We start from the raw sequence: 25,242 nt of genomic DNA, 5'->3' as shown, positions 1-25,242 counted from the left end.
GCTAACTGCAATTGTCAGGCCACTGAGCAGAGTCCTGAGGGCAAAGCATGGCCCTGCCTGCCTTCCCTTGAACAGCCTGGCACATCCCTTCCTTGCAAGCACTGAGCCTTCCCTCCCTCCACACAAAGATAGGCTATTTAACTTCTGCTCTCTCACTGGGTGATCCAGCACCAGAAGCTGTCCACCTTGGAAAGACTAGTACAGCTTTCTCAGTGACCCCTTGCCTTGCCCCTCCGTATCTGCCTAGCTTGTGCAAAGCTCTTCCCAACCCCTCCCCTCCTGCAGAGATTCCTCCCTTTTCTCCCCTTAGGGTGCTTCCCTGCTTCTACCTGTGGAGACTTCCCTCCTTGAAAATCCTGCTGGTTTTGATGTTGAACATAATAGCAGAGTTTCCTTGGAGACAAGAGAAACAGTGGGCTCAAAAGTGCTGATTATTTCACAGTCTTTGGCTGGCTTTCAGCAATGAAAAAAAAAGAGCGAGTTGTGTTCGCAGAGGGAAGAGGGAGCCTGGGGTAGCCGTTGTCAAGGAGGGGGACTCCTGACTCTAACATGCTTTTTCAGTGTCATCCCTTTAGCAGCAAGGTTTGCCGGAGCGCAATGCTCCTTGCCCGTGGCAGTGAAGTGACAGTACATGCTGTACTAAACACCGCTGCCTTGGGGTGGTATTGCCACTCTTCCCCCAGTCCCTGGAGGCTGGTAAACCTGGAGGAGACTTTGCGGTGGGCATTTCTAATTTGGCTGACTTCTATCAGTCCCAGGAGTAAAACTGACTAATTGGATCAACTAGATTAACCCCCTGTGTGTTTTTCTACTCAGACATTAGCAATAGTGGGACAATGATGTAAAGCACCAGCATTTCAATCATTGTCTCCCATCCATTTGTCCTGAGTAGTGACAACTGGGTTTGTCCCAACCGAGAGCTTGAACCCTCTGGAGACCGGAGCTCTCCCCTGCTGTGTCAGCCACACAGTTTTTTGCCCTCCTTGGGGTTGGTTATGTGATATTCAGCTGACATCTCTTGGACACGCTAACAATCAGAAAGCCATGCCAGTGTGCTATACGTAGGCAGAGGGAGCAGGGCATGGGCTGACTGCTGATGCTCTGCCTCGGGAGAGAATGAAGTGCAGGGATAAAGTCTTCACTTGAACTTTGTGTTTACTTTCTCCAACCACACACCATGGCAACAGTGCCCTGTAACGCCATATCCTGCCAGTGGCCAGGACCTTCCTTGTCCCAGAGGAATATCTCACAGAGGATCCACTTGACCGATAGCTCTCCCTCTGCTGAGACACCCCTGGGGTCCTCATGATCTGTCCAATGGCCACAAATGGCACTTGGCCACTTCCATGAAGTAGCATTTTCTTGTTTATCTTTCAGTGTGGTGCAAGAGTGCTGTGCAGGGGTTAGAGGGTGAGAGAAAAGTGGGGAACCAGACTGTTGCCCTGTACTAATTATACATGTAAATCAGCTCCAGGACACTGCCAGGGATGGGGTGTGTCAGTGCTGTCTGAAAAGTTCTGTAAAGCCTTGTCTCACAGCATATCAGGAGAAAATGGAGGGATCTCAGCATGGCTGAGGTTGGTAGGGACCTCTGGAGGTCATCTAGTCCAAGCCCCCTTCTCAAAGCAGAGTCAGCCACAGCTGGTTGCTCAGGACTGTGTCCAGTCAGCTTTTTTAATATCTCCAAGGACGGAGACCCCACAACCTCTCTGGGCAACCTGCTCAAGTGTTCAGTCTGCCTTACAGTTAAAAAGCCTTTCCTTATGCTTAAGAAGAATTTCCTCATACTTCAATTCATGTCCACCACCTCTCATCTGATCACTGGGCAACACTGAGAAGGGTCTGGCACTGTCTTCTTTACACCCTCCCTTCAGGTATACATTGATAAGACCCCCCAAGCCTTCTCTCCTCCAGGCTGAACAGTCACAGCTCTCTCAGCCTTTCCTCAGGGGAGATACTCCAGTCCCTTCATCATCTTTATAGCCCTTCCTTGGACTCTCTCCAGTGTGTCCATGTCTCTCTTGTACTGAGGAGACCAGAACTGGATGCAGCACTCCAGGTGTGGCCTCACCAGTGCTGAGCAGAGGGGAAGGATCACCTCCATCGACCTGCTGGCACAAACACAGCAGAGTTTCTGGACCCTGGTGCTGGTCCCACCTGGGACCTCCAGAGAGCTCTGCGGTCCCAGGGGTGATGTACTGGATGGAGGCCCTAAGAAAAGGCTGCACTGTTGTTAGTGGTTTGCAAGCATCTAGTTTCATCTGGACCATGTAAAGTAGTCAAATGCATTACCTCTTCACCCAGCACAGCCTAACCCTGACCGTTGCCTGGACAAAACCAGACCAAAGATCTTCTGCAGTTTCCCCTCATGCTCAGAAAACTCACCGTCCCATGACCCCAGAGGCTGTTGCCTGTGACTGGAGTGAGGGCAGAGCCATAGGCAGGCATGGAGTAGATTTATTTCTGGTAGGCTTAAATGTAGTTTCTGTTCCTGTTGTGAAGGAGTGCTAAGGCATGCGAAGCTCTGTCTGGACAATGAGTTTACCCCGCTGGTTACAAACATAACAGTGAAACAGGTTCTCTGTGGGCAGGACAAACTGTCTGTTCTCCCTGGCAGAAACTCAATACATTGCTGCTATGCAGAACTGACCTTACCTGGCCAGCAGCACTGCCCTGACCTCTTGGGAGCTGTTTTCCACGTGGAACTAGGCCCTCTCTTAGCTTGTAGCTCTGCATAGGCAGATGCAGCCCATCTCCTCCAGGTTCCCCCAAAATCCTGCCCCCAGACGCAGCCCTACGGACATATAGCATTGGGCACTACACTGCACCAAACACTCCCAAGTTTCAGACACCATTCCCACAGGCCTCTGCAGGGCTACCCCACACACCATGAAACAGGTAGACCGAGAGTCTATGTGCCTGCCCGGTGCACAGACCAGATTCATGGCCTATGCATTCTCTCACATGTGCACCGCTCAGGAGAAACTTGCTTGCGGGCTCCCATGGATGCAAACTGCCTCAATACAGAAGTGCAAAATCTTTCACTGCATGAAAAAAACTTAAGAAATACTTACAGCCTGCTTCTTGATGCTGCTGTTTGAATAACTGAGTGCAGGAACATTTCAGTGATGGCAGCTTTATAAAAGTCAAACATTGGTTGTTTTTTTTTTCTGAAGCTCAGCCTGCACAAAAAGCAAAGTAAGAAGAAACCAAAGGCTTTGACAGTTGCTTTCTAACAATCTGAGTTAAATGCAAAATTCCTTCAGCAAACAACTTAAAATATGCCCCAACAATTTCATTTTTTTCTGTTGTTGTGACACAGCAGGTGTGCATGTGGAGTCTGAATACTAAAAAAAAAAAAAAAAATCCAATTTTGAGCATGTAATGGTTTTGAGCATTTAATGTTGCAACATAAAAGCTGTATTATTCCCCACAAGCGTAATTCCTGCCTGGGCACTTTCACTTTATCACAAGACAAAGTCCGACATGTCAACCCTATACCCTTGGGGGCCAACTCCAAATGTCTGGCCTCCAAGAAAGCCTTGTCAGGGAGCAGTGTGGGCTCATAGCTCCCAAAAGGACTGGGAGCCGAGCACAGGGAGATGCCCAGTAGGGCAGGGTCTGGCCAGCAAGGATGTAGCCACGTGGTGCCGGAGCAAGTCAAGCAGGGCAGGCCTGGGGGTGCCACTCATCCTCTCAGAGATGGAGTATGCTCTGTATTTCTGGGTGTCGGGGTTTAACCCCAGTAAGCAACTAAGCACCACCCAGCCGCTCACTCACCCTCCCCCTGCCGGTGGGATGGGGGAGAGAATCGGAAGGGCAAAAGTAACAGAATTCGTGGGTTGAGATAAGAACAGTTTAATAATTTAAATAAAATATAGTAATAACAACAACAACAACAACAATAATAATAAATTGTAATGAAAAGGAAAACAACAAAAGAGAGAGAGAGGAACAAAACCCAGGAAAAACAAGTGATGCAACTGCTCACCACCTGCCGACCAATGCCCAGCCAGTCCTCAAGCAGTGATCACTGCCCCCCAGCCAACTCCCCCCAGTTTCTATACTGAGCATGACGTCATATGGTATGGAATAGCCCTTTGGCCAGTTTGGGTCAGCTGTCTTGGCTGTGCCCCCTCCCAGCTTCTTGTGCAGCTCCTTGCTGGCAGAGTATGGGAAGCTGAAAAGTCCTTGACTTACTGTAAGCACTGCTCAGCAATGACTAAAACATCAGTGTGTTTGTTATCACATTATTCTCATGCTAAATACAAAACACAGCACTATACCAGCTACTAGAAAGAAAATTAACTCTATCCCAGTCGAAACCAGGACAGTATGTCATCATAAGACCATTTTCTTTTCTGTCCCCCTAATTTCTTGCATAATAATTCATAGCATTTTCTGTCAACCTGTGGTTTCATGTGATATTTCCAATATCTTTTTGAGTCACTAGAGTGTACAACTAAGAGTTATTCTTCCTGTGTTTACTGCTTTTCACTTATTCACACAGCAGCTTATCTTCCAGGTCACTTGTGAGCAGATGAATAGCTCAGCACTCTGCAGTTTCTTATTGGACCTCACAACTGAAATCCCTCTATTGGCAAAAATAGCCATTAAATTCTACCCGTTTTGGTTTTGTCTGTCACCACAAGTGATCATAAGGGAACCTTCCCTTTCATCCCATGATATATCCATTGCTTTAAAAACCTTTCATACAGGATCCTTGCCAAAAGTATTTTTAAAAATCTGGTTGATCTGACACCAAGGTTATATCCTTACTGATGTGTTTTTTTCTTCAGTTAGATGCATTTGAAGATTGCCTTTTACTTCTGCTGCTCTCCCTAGTTCTCAATTTTGACAAGCTGGCCTTTTCTCTGGGAGAGGGGCATGGATAAGGATGTGGGGAGCTGTGTGCCTTTAAAGAATCTGTAGTCAAAGCATACATTCAAGGTAATTTTTCAAGAAGTTCCTCTGCTGTGTGCAATATTTTACTCTCAGTTTCTAAATTTGGAGCTGCTCAGTTCCTGGTGTTTCAGGGGATGAGACTCTCCCCACATGCCACCAGGCTTCAGCGGAGAGATGGATGCAGAGCAGAGAGCTCAGCCCATCTGCTGGGGCTGTTTCATCACTGTCCTTACCACCACAGATGGATGGGCAGACTCGGGTTTGTGCCCAGCATTCCCCATTGTGCAAATGTTAAACAAACTTGCAAAAAAGCACTCAGTAGGTTGTAGCATATGGGCATATTTGCATTCCCTTGTCACAGATCTGAGAAGAGCTAGGATACGCTTCGGAAAATGAAAGGAGTTTCATGTCCTGATGTTGCTTACAACCTTTTTACAATAAAGCAGTATTTAAGGACAAGGGTGCACATGGGGGCCAAAAGTATGCAATTTGTGTTGAGGGGATGCAAATATGCCCTGATGGAGGGCCACACTTAGCCCTCCAGCGAAACTGCCTCCTGGTGAGTGTGCGATGGCTAGCTCCTCTTTCCCTTCAGCCAGAATATTACCTTCTGTCTTTAAAACATGCTCATGGGAAGGTGCTGCACACTGGATGGTTTCAGCTTTTCTGACGTTGGCTGCTCTAGCAGAGGCAAGGCATAAAGACAAGAGGTGTTCTTCAATGTACAGTACAAGTTGGAACAGCTGCATCTCAATTGATTCAGATATTTCCTGTTTTCTAGCTCTTTATAGGTCCTTAAGCACTATTGCCCTCCTCCCCCCATGTTGGAAATCTTCTCCCTGGGTAGATGGGAAGGTAACTACACAAAAATCTGGAAAGAGCAGGACAAAAAAATATAGTGCAAAAGTCTTCCTTCCCCATTTTTTACTTTCACCATCTTCTGACTGATGTCCCTAAAACAGCCAAAATTCCACTGTTTATGTGAAACCTCATTGCCAGGAACTAGGCATTAGTTTTGCAACACTGAACTTTCTTGCAAAATATCCTGTGCTTCCTGGTTCTAGCCTTGAAGTTACCTCCAAAAATGCTCTCTCAGATATCTCAGTGCTTCTGGCAGAGTGGAGCCTGGAGAAGCAGCCATGAATAGGATAACCTTCACCAAGACAGTAATGCCACCTTCTTCCTCATGAGAAGGAAAATCCAAGCCATTGACAGACAGTTGATCTGCAGAAGTATTTTGATGACTTTACTGCAGCAGTCTGAGAACTTCCAGCTGATGCAATAGAGAATATTTACACAATTTCAGGCCAGCAATGCAGAGGGAATGTGCTGTGGAGGAGGCCGCTGTATTGCAAAATATGCAGATGGAGAAAGGGAGCAAATCAGCAAGAGGGTGGGGACATCACAGGAGCAAGTTCTGCTGGTGAGTTCCTTCTGTGCGATAAGTTTTGCTCTGAGAAGGCTGCTGAGCATATGGTGGAACATGGGATCAAATTACTAATCCTGAACTTTCCCATATCAAAATAGAAATTTCATTTTGTTTGCACAAAAAAACGTTTTCCAGTGCACGTGGATGGGGAGACATCTGGAGAAAAGTGCAGGTGAGTCCCTTTATATGTGTAGGTTCTGCCCCCACCTTTCCTGTACAGGAATTCATGCCGTTGCTGTGGTATGGTCCAACTCTAAGAAAGGCAAGGTTTGGAGGAGAGGCGAGTCTGAGTTTCTGTACTCCTTGTTCAATGCGGGTCTCCTCAGGTCACCATGGCAAACGGGAAGCCTGGTTTGCATGTAGCAAGCCCGTGATGGGTGATTTCAGAGCCGTCAGTGTGACTGTTTTCACTTCACTAAAGGAATGGGAGCTTTGCATGTCCAAGTAAGGTAGCACTTCACCTTACCAAGGTGTGCTGGGTTGTTGGTGAAGAGTGAGTGATTTGAGAGTAAGAAAGAGAGTTTTGGGGGCTTGAAACTTTCTTTGGTGGTTCTACTTTTAGAAGTTATTGCCTTAGGTGGTAATCTGCTGTAGGAAGTTGCACTGCATCCCTGCTGACTGGAAGCTAGCCAATATTATTCCAATCTACAAAAAGGGCATGAGGGAAGACTCAGGAAACTACAGACCTGTGAGTCTAACCTCAGCACCTCGAGGAATTACAGAGAAGATCATACAGGGTGCTATTGAAAGCCATTTAAAGAACAATGCAATCACCAGGCACAGTCAACATGGGCTCACAAAAGGAAAGTCCTGTTTAACTAATTTGATATCCTTCTATGGTAAGGTCACCCACCTCATGGATGAAGGGAAGGTGGTGGATGTAGTTCTTCTGGATTTTAGTAAGGCTTTTGATCCTGTCCCTCACAGCATCCTTCTGGACCTTTTGTCCAACTGTAGGATAAACAGGTTCATGGTGCGCTGCGTGAAGAACTGGCTGAAGGGCAGAGCTCAAAGGGTTGTAGTGAATAGGGCTACATCTGGCTGGTGACCGGTCACCAGCGGTGTTCCTTGGGGCTCAATTCTAGGGCCAGTCCTGTTCAATATATTTATCAACGATCTGGATGCAGGAGTTGAATGCACCATTAGCAAGTTTGCTGATAACACCAAACTGAGAGGTGCTGTTCACTCTTGGAGGGGCAAGAGGCCTTGCAGAGGGATCTAGATAGATTGGAGCATTGGGCAATCATCAGCAACATGAAATTGAACCAGTCCAAGTGCCGGATTCTGCACCTGGGAGGGAGTAACGCCAGGCACAAATCTAAACTGGGAGAGGAGTGGCTGGAGAGCAGCCCTGCAGAAAGGGATCTGGGGGTGCTGGTCGGCAGGAGTCAGCAGTGTGCCCTGGCAGCCAAGAGGGCAAACCGCATCCCAGGGTGCCTCAAACACAGTAGAACCAGCCGGCCAAGAGGGGCAATCATCCCGCTGTATTTAGTGTTGGTGCGGCCTCACTTTGAGTACTGAGTGCAGTGCTGGGCCCCACCATTTGAGAAGGATGTGAAGGTCCTCAAATGCGTCCAGAGGAGGGCAACAAAGCTGGTGACGGGGCCGGAAGGCATGTCCTCTGAGGAGCAGCTGAGGGCTCTGGGTTTGTCTCGTTTGGAGAAAAGGAGGCTGAGGGGCGACCTCATTGCTCTCTGCAGCTTCCTGAGGAGGGGACGTGGAGAGGGAGGTGCTGATCTCTTCTCCCTGGGATCCGGGGACAGGACGCCTGGGAACGGTTCAAAGCTGCATCAGGGGAGGTTCAGACTTGACATGAGGAAGCATTTCTTTACCAAGAGGGTGGTCAAACCCTGGAAGAGCGCTTCCTGGAGAGGTGGTCCATGCCCCAAGCCTGTCAATGTTTAAGAGGCATTTGGACAATGCCCTAAATAACATGCTCTAACTTTTGGTCAGCCCTGAAGTGGTCAGGCAGCTGGACTAGATGATCGTTGTAGGTCCCTTCCAACTCAAATGTTCTGTTCTATTCTATTCTATTCTATTCTATTCTATTCTATTCTATTCTATTCTATCCCTCCAGCCACTGACAGTGCAGACAATTACTTTTCTCACCATTAGGGTAGTAAGCTCTGGGACAGACTTCTGGAGATCCTGCAGACAAAAGAAGATAAGATGGATCACAAAAGGGATTATTCAGTGAGTCTGTGATGGCAAAGGGTGAGATCTGAGAGGTGTCCTCTTCCTTGTAGGTCCAGTGATGACAGTAAGTGGCAAGACAGGAAAATACAAGATGTGTGAAACTCCTGGCTCATTGGAACCTGACAGCTAATAATTTTGTTTGTCCAACCCTATATCTGGGAGGCTACTACATAAATAACATAAGTCTATTCTAGGGCACAGGGGACTGAATCCATAGTTTCTTAACCTACTGTGGAGTTCAGGAGGCACAAACTCAATGAACTGAAGGAATATGTACTTTGCAGTTTCTTTCTCTCATGCATAGCTGTGAAAAGTAGTAGGACTGGCAGTGAAAAGGAAGAAGACAGGCAAAGTTTTCACTCAGTCTGATCTATATTGGCTCCATCAACAGATAAAAGCAGGGTGGTGTAATAAGAAAGTGAATGTGTGATCAAGCTAGAATCAGCGGACCAAAATTCACAGAATGCTGTTTGCTAATCCAAAAGCTTGAGTGACCACAGCAGCACTGCAAGGTTCCTGCAGCAAAAGCCCAGAATCTTTGCCAGTGCCCTTCACACAGCTTAGCCTTGGGAGGGCTTAGGGGGACTTGGCTGGGCCATCTCAGGTGTCTCTCCACTCTCTGAACCTCATGAAGGCATTAGCATCTCTGCAAACAAATCTTCTATCTGAATGGAGGTTTTCCTCCACCTGTCTGTTAGAAATGACCTTGCAATCTTGTACCATGAACCAATTCCTCTTTAAGGTGATGTCTTCAATTCATGATAGGCGTTCATCTGGGTCCAAATGGCAGACACTAGATGTATATTTTATAGAGAATGTAATCCCAGTTGTGATGGTTTCTTTGACTTAAATTTAGGATTGCAAATGGAGTAGCTCTTGCAACACCAAAGAAAGGTCTTTCAGCACCTGCTGATGTGCTAAGGCAGCTTTGTTCTTCTTTGGTTTCATCTAGCCTTGTATTTTCTTTGCAAACTCTGGAGAACAACAATCACTTTCAGACCTTGTATCTGTCAAGGCACAGTGACAGTAGGAAAATGGCACCTGCATAGTCAGGCAGTAATCCTCCTAATGATAAGAACTGTTGGATTGCTGGTGCCTTCTAGCACTCCAGAGTGGACTGGTATGACTGTGTAGCCCCCTTGTTCTTTTGTTTTGAGGAATATGGGAATAATATAAAACAGTTAAATAACAGTAGACTGCTCCAGACCTTGCAGCCAGTAGGTAATGGAGCAGAACTGGTCCTTTATTTACCTCTTTGGAGCAGGTTTGATCTCGATCTCAGTATTTTTGAAGACAGGACAGCAGGTTAACCCCAACAGTGGAGTTTGACAAGAGATACTACTTGAAAGTCCTGTTGTGCTTCAAAGGAAAGTCAGTAAAGCATTATCCTCAGGCTCCACAGAAGGCAAAGGGATCATGTTCCTTTCTGCAGAAACAGCCGGTGCCACTCACTGTCATGGGGAAAGCTGTTCTGGTAGGGGCCTGTCCATCTAGGAGGTATGTCAGAAATGCTGTTTGCTGCTTGATCTTGTTTGGAACAGTTTGTGTACAGGAACTGGTTTTATTGCCAAGTGATAAATATTCATTCCTGTCCAAAATGATAAAACTCCTAAGAACAAGCCCTTTCTGGCTGCCCAGGCCACCATAAGCCCGCTCCTCAGTGCAGGTAGGGTGCTAGAGGCCAGAGCTTCTCCAGAGACAGCAGAGCAGTCATGACAAGACCCTGGCAGGCCTTTAGATGCCTTTCCCCAGGGTCTGCTCCTTGCAGAGGGGCAGAGGAGCTCATTAATAAACTCTAAATAAACCTGCTCAGGGCCCCAGGGAAATGACCTAAAAATGAAGGCAAGGTGTCGGGTGCTGCAGCTTATGCTTTCCCTCCTGTGCTTCTCCCTGCCCAGCATAGGCAAAGCCGTGCCTTGGGGACTGAGCAGCCGTGCTGACCATGAGCGAGCAGAGTCATGTCAACAGCCTGTTCCTCAATGAGGACGCAGCCAAGCGGCTCAATGCTGAGAGCCGGGTGCAGCGCTTCCGGCAGGCAGTGCAGAAGCGGGCAGCGCGGGCCAAGAAGCGGATGCACAGCATCACTGCTGACAGCGCTAAAAGCTTCTTCAGGAGAAATGCCTTCGTCCTCTTCACCATTGCTGCAGTCTTACTAGGTATGGAGCTGGTGGCAATGCTGGTCACCTTTTATAAATGTGGGGAGAAGTTCGTTTATTCTACAAAGATTTTATTTTATCATAACGATTTGGCTGGGGAGGTGAAGCTGGTGAGCTGACAGCTCAAAATGCTGTCCAAATCAGAAGTACTTTTGTGTGCAAGGACAACAGACCTTCCAGAGGGCGTGTGTGAAGGAGTCCTTGTTGATCCTTTCTGGCTGCAGCTTAGGAACAGTCACAACAGAAAGGGTTTGATGATACAGCTCTACCAATCCTCATAAAAAATCATCCAGGTTTGTTCAGAGGCTTCTTGTGAGTGCAGCTGCAGGCACCAGGCACAGGGGCTCTTCAGATTCATCCCACAGCTTTAGCCTGACAGTACCAGAAGGGGGAACTAATGCAAAGGGCTGTGATACAATGGAAACTAAATCTGCCCAGCAGATAGCAGATTGTCCCTAGCTTTTGATCCAGGCTATGTGTCTCTAACTCACTGGCTGAACTCAGCTTTAAGACGTGGGTGGACAAAGTGTCTGAACTGTGTAGTCACACTTAGGTTAGGCTGGGAGAGCCTTTTTTTGTGTCACAGCATTTTTGTGTTCATGAGCTTCCTGGGAACAGACCCCAGAGGAGCAGCAGGCAGAGCAACAAGGAGAGCTGTGGTTTAGCACAAGGCTCCTGTGCATATAAATATGTCAGAGGGAGAGAGAGACCATACAGTAGAAACCGGATCACAGCCTTTTAGAAAAAGAAAGACCATTTGCTCCTTTGGGGAGAGGAGGAGCTGAAAGGAGATGAGAAAGAGAAAAGCCATGCTGTAGGACTGAGGGACAGACCACTGGATCACACTGTCCTGTTTCCATTCTCATCCCTTGCTGATCCACAGGGATCATCCTGGCATTTTCCCTCCGGCCCTACCAGCTGACCTATCGCCAGATCAAGTATTTCTCCTTCCCCGGCGAGCTGCTGATGCGTATGCTCCAGATGTTGGTTCTTCCTCTCATTGTCTCTAGCTTGATTACAGGTGAGAAGTGCTTTCTGCTGCTTTCAGCCAAGGTAATAATCAGGAAAGACAGATGCTAGCTGTTGGAGTACCCCTTTGTGCCCCAGCTGGGGTGCTTGAATTAGCTTGGCTAATAGTGACTGTAGGCCTGAACCTACCAGCTGTAGTGAACATGACTCATACCCTTGCTGGCTCAGTAGTGGGGAAAAGAAACAGAAGGCCTTGTGCTTTCTCAGAAGACTATGGAGGACACAATGTGGTGTTTCCAATGCCCAACACTTGAGCACTAGCAAGGATTTCATCCTACGTAACCTCAAACATCAATAAGTTTGTTGCCCAAGTCAGCTTCAGGTTTCCTCCAGCCTAGGGAAGGTTAATTCGTGTCAGTCCAAAAAAGCTGGAGTTGATCACCAGCTGGAGAGCTTGTTTCATCCAGGTCCTCACAGAAGACATGCCAGCCAGCCAAGCTTTCAGACAGCAGAAGGGACTGCAAAGCATTCCACCCGCTGAAACATCCCACCATTAGGGACTTAAAGGCCCAGTGTACTGGGAGGGGATTATTTCCCTTCTGAGAGCTTTAGCAGGAAATTGCTATATTCCCAAATGCAGCCTAAGACCCACCAGTGCTATGCTTCTTCATAACCACAAACCACATTCTCCCATATTGATATCACCTTGGAGCTCCAAAGGCTGCCCCTTGTACGCTGTGCTTCCTAGAGACCCCAGCTCCCCGTCCAACTCGTGCATGTGCCCTGCACACTTTGCATCTTCCTTGGGCTTCCCCCTTCCCTCTAAGACAATAGACCTTCTCACCTTGTCACTCTGTGTGACTCCCCAGGAATGGCCTCGCTGGATGGCAGAGCCTCAGGGAAGATGGGGATGCGGGCTGTCGTCTACTACATGGTGACCACGATCATAGCAGTCTTCATTGGCATCCTCATGGTGATCATCATCCACCCAGGAAAAGGATCTAAGGAAAAGCTTCACCGAGAAGGCAGAATTGAGCAGGTGCAGACCACAGATGCCTTCATGGACTTGGTGAGGTAGGTGAACAAGATGGTCTCATGTTGAGACCATATCAGTGAGATTACATTCCTCCACGGAATGTCCTTTTAAAGTGTCACAGCTTTAGGCATACACTCTTAGGGAAAGAGGTTTATGGCTGAGTCTTGCCCAGCCTACTACTTCTAGCTCAATCTAGCTAACTGGCTTTGCCACTCTGAGATTGAATGCTTGGCCTGGAGCTCTGGAGTCCAGCCCTTCTGTTAGAGGTTTTAATGCAAGAGGCCAAGGTGCGCTCAGCAAAACAAAAGTAATGAAAATTATCAATGACTGCATGCCCTTCAGAAATTCACCCAGCAAAGGCCACTCCAAATATCCATCTTCACTGACCCAAGTAAATCGAGGAAGTGGTTCCTGAGACAGTCTCTCCCTCCCTTGCTGTGACCTTACACAGTGAATTGCAAAGCTGTACCATCTCAAGTGGTATGAAGCTATGTTTCTGAGGTACAAGATAACAGGGAGCTCAAATGACAGCTGTAGAGATGAGGCTGAGAGCAAAGCAGTATATTAAAAATTGTAATATGGTACGGTTCGGTTGGGTTTGATGATGCTTTTACAATGGACCCATATCCCCGTGCTGTATGTGTGTAGTCTCTTTCCACATACCTGAAATACAACCTTCTGGAGTCTGAAAAGATGCAGCGGGAGTCTGAAAAGATGCAGGAGGGTGCCTGGCTCCAGATCAGCATATTCCCACCTTCTGTCAGTCAGACAGAAAGGGCCCATCTGCTCTGTAGCCTGAGCTGGCACTGTGAGAGTTGTGACCTGAGACACTGCTCCAGGACAGAGGTGTTGGCCAGGAAGCCCATGTTTTCTTGCTAGTCAAACAGCACAATAACTCTTTCCTTGTTCTGTCTACTGCAGGAATATGTTCCCGCCCAACCTGGTAGAAGCCTGCTTCAAACAGGTATGAAATCCCACCTGGCCTATCACTTCCCTTTGCATCCTGTGCCCTAGACCATGGTCCAACCTACTTCTCTGAGGGATGGAATAGTAATTGCTTTATACTGCCTTCACACCTCCCCAAGTCTGACTTCTCCAGGAGGCCCTGCAGTAATTAGTCTGTATTACAGCATCCCCCACGCAAGCTTTTCAAGCTGTCTGTAGATGGGGCTTCAGCCTCCATCCCATACCACTCAGAGTCAGGAAGGGTTTGTGTGATCTCGGGTAGCAGGCTTGGACTGGCAGTGAAATGGGAGCAGATTCTCCAAGGATTTGTCTCTTCTGTAGTGCTAGTACCCTTGGAAGCAGTATAAAGGGTTATCAGAGAAGCCAGAACATCTTGGTCCTAGGGATATGAGATGCTCCAATGGTCTCTTTTGACCTTCAGCTGTATGAACTTTTTGATGAAAGTGCTAAGCTAGGGAGCTTGAGAACAGGCAAGCGAAGTTTTCCACACAGGTCAGCAGTGAACTTGCAGTATTTTCTTTAGGAAGGGATGCAAGAGCCTAGCATGTTGTCCTGAGCTCGTGAACCAGGGCCTGTGAGTGTGCATCTGATAATCTGTGTTTTTTCAGTACAAGACGCAGTACAGCACCAGGATATTCACCAGAACCATCCTTCACAGCAGCAATGTCACAGCAGGTGTGACAACCACTCAGATCCCTGTGCCTGAGAACTTCACCAGCATCCTGGAGAACATCACTCATGCCCTGGGGACCATCTCCGAGGTGCTGACCTTTGAAGAAGTCATTCCCATCCCGGGCTCAGCCAATGGGGTGAACGCGCTGGGGCTGGTAGTGTTCTCCATGTGCTTCGGTTTGGTGATCGGCAGCATGAAGCAGAAGGGACGGGCCCTGCGGGAGTTCTTTAACTGCCTCAACGAAGCCATCATGAGGCTGGTGGCCATTATCATCTGGTGAGGAGCACGGCCGGTTGGAGCAGGAAGTCTGCAGGTGCAGTTTCCGCTGACCTGATGAGAAGTGGGGTAGCTTTAAGGATGACATGCACAGGAAAAGCAGACGGGCACAGCCCTCCTTTGGCTCCATCAGGCTGGAGGGAAAAGTCTGGATGGGATATTTGTTCACATTTCATTTCCTGTTTTTTGTTTTTACCTTAGAAATATCAGGTACACCAGGACTTGCCTTCCTTGAGGCTGCTGGAAACATCCTTGGAAGACCAGAGCTGGAGTGGAAGATCTCTTAGCCTTACCAACAGGGGTAGGGTGTGAGGCTTTCCCACCAAAAGCTTTCCTTCCAGCTATGTTCCAGGGGCCTGACTTAGCTACGAATCACAATAACCTAGTGCCACTTTCCTGCTACTCAAGGCGGCACCTGTATGCATTAGCTGTGAGAGCTGAGCTGGGTTGGCAAGGTCAGCTCAAAGTTACTGCCTTTCAACTTGAGGTCTCCCAGATCCCAACTCCTCTAGACCTCAGCTGCTTGTTGCTTTCTGTGTAAGGCTGCCTGTGCTACATGGTCCAGATAAGCAAGGCATTGCTGAGACGGGTCTTCTCTAGAAGGCAGCATTTTACCAAATCTTGTTATTTTAATCTCTTTACCCATCTAGGGATCAATGTCTAAATAGGAGTTTGTGGTAGGTACCACGAGACAGGAGAGATGCAGGGCTGGCAGAATATGTGGAAATGTCTGACAGGGACGGGATCTGTCAGCCCCGCACCCTCTCCTATTTTAGATCGCTCCAGCTTCCATTCCCTGGTCTTCTAGTCACAGTCTTTTATCTCAGCCCAACACCCTGGGCACAGAGGGACAGGCCTTACACAGAAAGACACAAAGGGAAAGAACAAACCTGAGTTCATAGCAGAGCGCTGGGGAGCCCCAGCCCCTCTGGGATCTCTTCCTCCATGGATGAGCCAGGACTTGGGGCTTTGCTTTCCTAAGAAAAGACAAGAGTTGCCCGAGGGCACAGAAGGGAGAGCACAAGCACAGTGGAACAAGTAGACCTGCACACTACTCCCAGAGACAATTTCAAGGTGCCTTCAACATGCCCTCCTTCAGCTCCCCCTTACAGTGAAGGAAGGCAAGGGTTACATTGGTTATACTCAGGAAACTGCCTGTGCACATACAGTAGGTAGTGTCTGGAGAGACCTCCTGACTTACAAAATCCTGCTGGTATAGGAGGCAGGGCTGTCAGCTGCAGCCCAACACTCCTTCCTGAAGCCACAGTCTGCAGAGCATCCCCCAGGAGCCTGTTTTTCCTGGGGAGATCTGGTCACTAGCTGCAGCCAAGAATGTCTTCTAAGAGGAAGGTCAGAGGAAATGAAATATTTGTGAAATCCTTTCCTGAAACTTTTCCAAACCTCCCAGGCTAAATTGGAGTTTGGCATGTGGACCTCTGAGCCTTGTGCATGAATTGCATGTGAGCTCTTGAGCTGTAGAGGCCAAGCCCTGAGAGGTGTGGCCGTGGAGCTGGGATTTTCTTTGGTCCAGTTATTTGTCCATATTTAGTTTAGTGCCCATGATATTCTCCATGTCTGTGTTATGGCTTCCTTTCTGTGGAGCCTCACTGCTGCTCATGAGATCCATTGTTATGGAGGGGGAAAAAGCCATAAGGAATGGAAAGGATAGCAGTGTACCTCAAAATGGGTTTTTATATAAGCCATGGCTGCTTTCACAGGTGTTGGTGTGCCCAGTCCTTGCTACACCAGATATGGATTCCCTATATGTTCCTATTTGCTAAATGTGAACATCTGAAGATAGCAAGGCTGATATCTCAGAGCCTATAGGACACTATTGCTTTTACTCCCTGATTCCCTGTTTCTCCTGTACTTCCCTGTGCCTCAGTAAAAAAATACTCTCAGCCCAAGCTCTGTTAGGAAAGGAAGGGACTCTGAAGACTCCTCTACATAACCTCCCCTATCAATTCTACAAGGAGTGTTGTGGAAACATGTAGGGAACCCAGAAAGAGGAGGAAACCTCTACCAGTGCCCAAGCTGTGTGCACAAGAGTGCTGGGTTCCCCGACAGTGCAACAAGTGCTATCTTTTGAGCATATGGTGAACAAGTCCCAGCTCTCTCCAGGTTTCCAGAAAATAAACCAGAAGAATCATCCAAAAATTAGGCTCAGTGAGCGCTTCTGGTTGCTGGCTTATTGGGGATTTGTCCAGACAGCATGAATTAATGCTGGTGTGAAAGTGTGAGCACCAGTTCTGAGCATCGTCCTTGTGTTTCTGCCACAGGTATGCTCCAGTTGGGATCATGTTTTTAATTGCTGGCAAAATCCTGGAGATGGATGACCTAGCAGTGATGGGAGGCCAGCTGGGGATGTACACACTCACCGTCATCGTTGGACTCCTCATTCATGCCCTCTGCATCCTGCCCCTGCTCTACTTCATCGTCACTCACAGAAACCCCTGGGTATTCATTGCAGGGCTTCTGCAGGCCCTCATCACAGCCCTGGGCACCTCCTCAAGGTATGATGGCTACATAGGAGTAGTGTTGGGGCTGGTGTGGATACTCTGGGGCTGCTTCTCAGCACTCAATTGCCCTCAGTGCAGCACTGCAGTCTCGCAGTTTCTAGCACTAGCAGCTTTTTGCACTGGTCCAGCCAAGTTCATTTGAGAGTGGAAAGATTCCCACTCCCCTGCTCAGGAGCCCTAATCACAGGGCCATCTCTAACCATCAGTGCATGACCCATATTCCTCCTTACCAAACATGGTGGTGACTGTCCTTGCAGCACAGAAATGCTGAGCTCAGGACAAATATCAAATCCCACTGAATTGCAGTGTTATTCCCCTTGCACATACCTCTCACACATATGTACTTACACACATTTGCACATTTCTCTCCCAGGCACACATACTGTATGCAGCCGGCATTAAACTCGCAGGAGGCCTGGGCAAAGGCATAAACTCCCATATGTTCAATGACTCACACTGCCATGCAACACAGCCAAAGCCAGGAATTGTAGGTAGCTGTTGTTTCACTAAGTGCCGTGTTTTTTGCTGTGTTCATTTCCTGGCAAGCACATAACAGTCTCTCCCCCATGCGTTCTCACAATAAAACACACTGCATTTTTCCTGCCCATGTTCTCTTTCAGAAACAATTCTCTGGTTTCTCTGCAAGATATATTCTCACACATGGGTCATTCTTGTCTTATGCACTGAGACGGGGTGAGAAAGGGCTCAAGTTTTTCTAATAGCTGGAAAAGGAGTTTTGGTCTTGAGGCTCTGTCCTATGTACCCCAAATCCTCCAGCATCACCTTCTTTTGGTGTTATACCAGCATCATCAGCCTCAGGGCTACACAGCCCCTGTCCCAGCCCCCTGAGGAAAGCCATGTCTGAATGTGCAACTGCAGTGTGCACCATATCTGAGGAAGCCTTGCTTAGACTGTTCTTTCTCCTAGCAGCTTCTGTCCTCTGGCTCACATGGCAGGGTGAAAAAGCAGGTGGGTAAGGTCATAAACCAGGCAGAGGCTTAGTTGCTCTTCTGAAGTCAGCATATACCCAATTCATGTTGTTTTGTAAATTCCTTTCAGCTCAGCGACTCTGCCCATCACCTTCAGGTGCCTGGAAGAAAACAATGGTGTGGATAGGCGCATCACGAGGTTTGTTCTGCCTGTGGGAGCTACAATTAACATGGATGGCACTGCTCTGTACGAGGCTCTTGCAGCCATCTTCATTGCACAAGTCAACAACTATGAACTTGACTTCGGGCAGATCATCACAATAAGGTGACTTTTGAAAGAGTTATGGGACTACAGGAAGGGCATCAGTTTTGTTGGCTTATCTGAGGTGTGGTCAGGTTCCTCTTTTCCTCAGAAGATACAAGAAAAAAAAGTATGGAAAAGAAGGGTGTACCACACCTCCAGGTGTAGAAGCGCATATGATTTGGGCACCATGTCTCTGAGGCTCCACTTGAGCCTTTATTGCATTTCCAGGTCTGGGCCATCCCTTAGCTAGAGCTGGAGTGTGCAGTCTATTATGGATGAGTGCCTGGCAGGGGGGAGCCTGGCTGCTGTGTTGATGTCCCATGTGTCACCATCCTGCTCAGTGACCAGGGCAGGAAGGCTGCCGAGATGTTTTGTAGATGATGAGTTTGAGCTACTTCCTGACATTTTTGCAAATGCGACTACCTCTTTTCTTCCCTTTGCTGATAGCTGTGCTTTCCTGTTCCCTCCAGCATCACTGCCACAGCAGCCAGCATTGGAGCCGCAGGCATTCCCCAGGCCGGACTCGTGACTATGGTTATAGTGTTGACATCAGTGGGGCTGCCTACTGAAGACATTACGCTGATCATCGCTGTGGACTGGTTTCTGTAAGTCCTCTGCTCAGCAGCATGCACTGCTCTGTGCTCCCTGCCAGTGCTTACGGAGTTCATCTGTACTCCCAATGTCTCTGCTACAAGCAGTCTCAGTAACCTGTATCAAAACACACCTGTATCCATGAGACCTTTGCACAGTAGCCCTCTCTGCCCATGCTGGAGTCTTCACCATGTACTTCAGTGACCCAAGGCATCAGAAGTCACTTTCAGATCAGCCTGGTCACCAAGCAGAATTTCCTTAGTTTGCTTTATCTTAAAAGGCACCCAGAAACTATCTCCAGACTGATAGGGACAGGTTGTGCTAATAATAAGTAAATACACACCACAGAGTGATGGTTCTGCGCTACCAAACACGGAAAGTGGAATGAGACTGGGCTGTACAAAGTCGCGGAGTGTTTAGATGGGTGCAGCTAGTCAGCTACATTGCTCCATTTCACCTTTCTTTCCCTTTTAAACCTTGGGACAAGTGATTTCACAGGAGCGCTCTTAGGAACTAGATTGAAGAATGCATTTGTGCACAGTCCTCGCTCTCTCAGTCTTCTCAAGCACAACAAAATCCTGACTCAGGGATACACTGTCAGTGTTTCCTCTGTTCTTCTGTATCTTGTATTGCTGGTTTGTAGCCAAAGCCCAAGGTCTGCTCCCAGCCATGGCTGAGCAGTTGGAAACAGAGTCTTGCCCAACACCTCCACTTCTCCTGTGAACTGTGCATAAGAACAGACTTGGCTGGAAAAGGCCCTGCCTCCTAAGACGCCAGGTTACCTCTTGTACTTACCAAGAAAGGTTGGTTTCACTCAGGTACCAAAAGTCTTATCTGTTATTACTGCTGAAGGATATGATGGGTTGCTGGACAGGTGATAGCTTCAGCTCTTACATACAGTTGTGGTTGTGGAGAATATCTCATTGCAAAGGGTGTTTTAGATTTGCCATTTTGCACAAAGAATCTGGTGCCTTGTCTTAGTGTGTACTGTCCATGCTGAGGAAATCTGGCTCCACAGCAGCACTAAGTCATAGGTTTGCACCAGAATTTCTGCACTTTTTGTAAAACAAAATGCAACTCAAGTGTAACAGATGTGGCGAGGCTCATCTGAGTCTGAAGAAAGGCTTTAGCAGCCCTTTGGAAAGGAAACTGTCCATGTGGAACCACAATAATGCTGCCCTCGTTTTGTGGCAAGTCCAAAACTTTTCAGTGAGAAACTGAGAATGCAATAGAGCAGGAATGAATGTGAAGCCTGTGCTCAGGGCTATCAATCAAGGAAGGGTTTCTGGGAGTCATTTTCCTGTCAATGTTGAAGTGTCAATTATTAGAGTGACTTGAAAAGTAGAAAAAGTTTCATTGAAGATGTTTCTTGAAATAGTCTTCATTCTCTTAGCTGTTACTAAGAAGCTATATTTCATTTTTCCCTCTGATTTTTCAGGGACCGCCTTAGAACGACCACCAACGTCCTGGGGGATTCTCTGGGGGCTGGCATTGTGGAGCATCTCTCCCGGCATGAGCTAGATGCGCAGGACTGCGAACTTGGTAATTCTGTGATAGAGGAGAAAGAGCAGCTCTCCCACCTGGTTTCTCCACAGAAAAACACCCACAGGCACCCCAGGAGTGAGACAGCACTGTGAAATCGGGCAGCAGAGTACAGATTAATGCTGTAAAAAGCCAAGACTTGAAACAGAAGTCCATAGTGGAGGACACAGAAAGATCCACTCTCCAAGATGCACACTTTTCTCCCCCCTCTGCCACATGCAGTCTTCCCTGATCCCGTTTCTCCCCCATCTCTTTCTGACTGGCATTAAAGAGGAGAAAATTAAACTGCAAAGAAAGATTTATTCCACAAAAGCCTGATTTAGTCGTTCTTGCAGGGTCCAAGAGTTAGACCTGGGTAAAGAAGACTCAGTGAATGAGCTGGACTAGGAGCTCCTTTGTTTCTCAGCTAAAGTATGAGCACAGCTAAGTGGCAAGGTGGGCCGGGGACACGACCACCTGTGGACTGGCACCAAAATGTTGCCATGATGACTCCACCCTGCAGGATACAGCTGCAAAGCCTTCTCTTGGTCAGTGGCTCCCCCAAGCATGTAAAGCTTTTAGCGTTGGCCATTTGGAGAGCTCTAGAGAGCCCCAGCACTCCTGTTCAGCTCTTCACTGACAAGAGTGTTTATGATAAACACAGTGTCCTCCTTGCTCACAGTCCTGGTGTTTGCACAGATATGTGGATGATGCTTTCTGAGAGCTTCTCACTCCTCTGGCAACCCTTCTGGCTGCAGCTACGAGGGTCACCTAGCTCCTCAAGGAATGTGGGACCATACAGCAGGGACAGGGCTTACTGTGCTGGCTGGTAGCACAAATAGGGGTCGATTGGCTTTTCATTAGTGGAAGCTACTAAAGGATTGTGAAAGCAGCAAACAATTAAAGAATTTATTATATCCATTATTCAGCCTCTGAAACAGCTCTCCCTTCTACCAAGCTCTGCCAAACACCAGTTAACTTAATTTCTCTTTAGCAAGCTGTTCTCCTCTTGGTGAAACCAGAAGGGGAAATGCAAAGTTTAAGAACAGTTTGCCCACCTGAGCAGCTGGGTGGTACCTCCATGCCAGGAATGACTCCCTGCAACCCCAGATTTGCTCAGGAAACAGTTTCATTCCTCATCATAAGACTCCTAAGGAAACTGTTCCTTTGCTCATCTTTGGCTATTTTCAGAAGTTACTTCCCTTCAGTCACATTGCTCCAGAATGTGCTACAAAATATCTGTCTTTCTACAGCTCCTTATCTCTTATAGGCAGTACCGAATCACTTCCCAGCACTTGTACAAGTTTGTCAGACCCCAAATTTCTAAATTCAGGATAAATTTCCCAGTTCCTACCAAATGGAGCTCAGCTTCTCTTTAACACACTTGGACATAAGCCCACATGACATCTGAAACATCTCAGACGCTCAAGCAAGAAGTAGGGACCTTCATCCATGCTCTATCCCCCTTCCCTGGCGTGGCCACGAACACAGCCTGTATTTCTCACTCCAGTGAACAGGACCAGCAGGGCTTGCTCCATAATATCTAGGTCCATGAACATGCAGAAATTAATGTCTAGACACAACCAGGAAGACGGAAAGAATCCACAGTTTTGGGGCTACTACAGTGTAGCTGTCCTGCTTTAGAAATGGCTAAGCCCAGAAACAGCAGCAAGCAGGCTCCTGTTGCACAGCCGAACTATCTAAACTGGGCAGCTTTTACTTGAGGTCTGCTCGCTATTCTAAACCCAGTATATCACTTAAACCCCTCTACCCTGGCTTTCCACACTGATCCTTTTCATCCAGAAGCCCTAGCCTTACACTCAGAGGTGCACCTAAGTGGACCTCAGGAAGAAAGACCTCAGAGGCATCAGCTGGAGTCAACTTTGCCACCTGCTCGTGCTTAGCTCCCCAGCACTAACAAAGCTTCCTAAAACACATTTCTTGAGATGTCCAAAGCCAGATCCTGAGGCTCTTTTTGGTCCTTCAGGAATTGCAGGATTATACATTGGTACTGCCACATTCCACATCCTGTAGGCAGAGTATTCTATTTTTATGGGCTGGATGATTGTTGGGAATCTGAGATAAATGGACAAATGCATCTCTTTCACATAAAAGTGGATAACAGAGCAAGGTAAATAGAAGTGTATTGTAGCTCCATTTAGTAGTAGTTGGCCCCAGACCCTAAGGCAGCAGGCTGTTTCCTGACTGTGGGAGGCAGGTTGCTTATTCTGACAAGAGATCTGCTCTAGCAGGGGGCAAGCGAGCAGGATAACAAATTATTATCCTCCTCTTTGCAGCATTTTTTATCTTGTATGAATACTATTATAATGTCTGCTCTTCTCCTTTCTAGACTAAACAGACCCAGTATACCCTCACAGGTAATAATCATTCACGTTGCTCTCCTCTGGACTTTTTCCTCGCTGTTCCACATCTTTCTTAAAGTGGAGTAACTAAAATTTGATACGACAATCCAACTAAAGATTTATTAGTGCTGAGCACTGAGGAAAGAATATTTCATGTACATTTAAGATTTAGACCTTAGACTCAAGTTACCATAGTTTAACAGCATGCTATGCATCAGCTGATCAGGATAACTGTCCATGATGCATACATACAGCAAATTCAAGTCTGTTCATCTTATCCTAAATCTTAGTGAGGTTAGACTCTTACTTTGATGAGATGGCTGTATCTAAAGACTGGATCTTAATCAAAGAGTTTTAAGATACACTGCATTAGCTTGTATCTATAGTGGGTTAAGACAGCACTAGCTTATCATTAACACAGCTCAGCTGACATGAGTCTAAACCTTCATAAAGAACAGACCTGCTTAAAACCTAATAAAGTGCTTTATTTTTTCACAACAGCATGATAGCATTGACTCCAATCCAGTGGTAATACATGATAATTCCTGCATCATTTTAAGCAGAACTGCTGCCTAGCTAGTAATTTCCCAGCCTGTGTTTGTGCAGTTGATTATTGTTACTTAAGTATAGTAATTTATATTTGTCTATATTGAACTGCATCTTGGTTTTCTTTTTTTTTTTCAGACTATTTGTCCAACTTCTCAAGAAAGCATTGAATTCTAATCCTGAAGAGACTTCCTGTATATGAACTGCAAACTGACGGATGAATTGGAAGAAAAGATTGTTGGATTGGATTATAGCTCAAATGGGAATTAATACTGGGAAGTCCTATGGGTTGGGTTATAGAGAGAGTCAAACTACATGAACATAAGGGTCCCTTCTGGCTTTATAATATATGCACGTGCTTTCTGGTTTAGAGATATTGCAAAGGGTCCTTCCGGCCAGATCATTTTTAAAAGCTATCTGGAAGGATCCTAATGATACTTTACTAAAACTCAGCAGGAGTCTAACCTGTTTTCAGTTGCTGTTAGCAGACATGTAAATGTATCACAAAAGGGGCTCTCCATACCACATTGCATCAACATGATCTCAGATGTTCCCACAAAGTAGTACACTCCAAGCCTTGCCATTTGTGATTTCCTGCTTCCAACACAAGATTAATGGAGCACAAACAAGTAGAGGTCTCATTTTCAAATACTGCAAACCAGCCTCCCATGGGGAATTTCTGAATTCAGCTGATAGTTTTTAGCTCTGGTGTTTACCCATGTTGTTAACCAGTTTATGATTGGAATTATCTGTTTACAGTACCTGAACAGTAAAGTATTGTCAGAAATTTGCATATATATATATATACACACATACACCTCTATATATATATGAAAGGGGCACATGTGCACAAACATACATATACATAGAGTTAATTTTTTTGTTGCTAATCCAAGAAGGCAATACTAAACTCTCACTCTGCAAAGCTGCATACCTCATTTTGATGCCCACCTTGATTTACCCAACTAATCCCATCCTTAAAAGAACAGAGGCTATTTTGGCTGTTTTACTTCATTCCAGTCATGAGTCTTCCAAAGCAAGGTTTACCAGGAAGGAGCTCAATGCATGCTGATTTTGAGTTTTACCTGCTGGTGATGTAATGAGAACTTCTCAACGTATAGAGAAAATTCTCCACTTCATCTTCGACTCCCCTGCACATATCCCAAGGACCCACATGCCCGCTGCATCTGACTTGGCACGGAGGCAGGCTTTAAGAGCTCAGCCAAGAATACAAAGTGTACTCCTTCCAAACCCAACACTGACCTTGTACTAACTCAGCCTTCAAAACTGGATAAATTAAAGTATTAAATAATTTTATCAACTGTCTTTTTAAATTATCAGCTATTTGAGAGTTTATGCAGTCTTTTATTTACTGCAGTCCTGCTGCTTCTACTTGCAGAAACTTTCAGAGTTTCTCCTATTTGCAAACAGGTTTATTCCTAACGATTAGATGGGCAACATTTGGGATGAAACAGAGAGCTATCTCAATGCATGCATACATAAGGAGCTCTTGGATTAGGACACATCTCTTCAAAATTAATCTTAAGAGAGAAAATCCATGAAGAATATGGCTTTTCAGATGATAGGCCATGTGTCACATTATGTATGTGATACGTGCACATTGTTTCAGGAGTCAGATCTGCCCATGAAAACTGCCCTGAAATTGTATGTCCTTCTTTTGCTCTGCCCAAGGAAGAAAGAGATAACTGGAAATCAGTGCTGTACAGCGTGTTCATAGCATTCTGGCAGTTTGACTATGTTAATTCCCGTGGGGTTTTTCTTCACGCTGTGAGTTTCAGTGTTAATAAAGATAGTTGCATATTTGAAAAATAAAGGGAATATTTTCCACAATGCTTTTCCATG

At 46.7% G+C, this 25,242-nt stretch overlaps 1 protein-coding gene across 5 annotated transcripts; it reads left to right on the top strand.

Moving 5' to 3' along the window:
• The first annotated feature begins 5,975 nt into the window (after positions 1-5,975).
• On the top strand, positions 5,976-25,208 carry LOC140643600 (excitatory amino acid transporter 4-like). 5 transcript variants are annotated; one of them, XR_012039601.1, is made up of 12 exons: positions 5,976-6,328; positions 10,429-10,686; positions 11,570-11,707; positions 12,525-12,729; positions 13,613-13,655; positions 14,266-14,606; positions 16,886-17,119; positions 18,185-18,379; positions 18,829-18,963; positions 20,388-21,018; positions 22,821-22,848; positions 23,518-25,208. XR_012039601.1 is itself a non-coding variant. In XM_072845636.1 (12 exons), the coding sequence occupies exons 2-11, from the start codon at positions 10,473-10,475 to the stop codon at positions 22,823-22,825; spliced, it is 1,614 nt and encodes a 537-aa protein (XP_072701737.1). In that variant the 5' UTR covers positions 6,340-6,506; positions 10,429-10,472; the 3' UTR covers positions 22,826-22,848; positions 23,518-25,208. The 5 variants fall into 5 exon arrangements, 3 of the variants coding, with proteins under 3 accessions (XP_072701737.1, XP_072701736.1, XP_072701735.1); XR_012039600.1 differs by lacking the exon at positions 5,976-6,328 and adding an exon at positions 6,340-6,506; XM_072845636.1 differs by lacking the exon at positions 5,976-6,328 and adding an exon at positions 6,340-6,506 and having other exon boundaries at positions 20,388-20,491.
• The last annotated feature ends 34 nt before the right edge of the window (positions 25,209-25,242 follow it).

Source organism: Ciconia boyciana, chromosome 24 (assembly GCF_034638445.1).
Source record: "Ciconia boyciana chromosome 24, ASM3463844v1, whole genome shotgun sequence".
Taxonomy (NCBI): Eukaryota; Metazoa; Chordata; class Aves; order Ciconiiformes; family Ciconiidae; genus Ciconia; species Ciconia boyciana.
The sequence above is the reverse complement of the archived record's forward strand: the minus strand, read 5'-3'. Positions and strand labels throughout refer to the sequence as shown.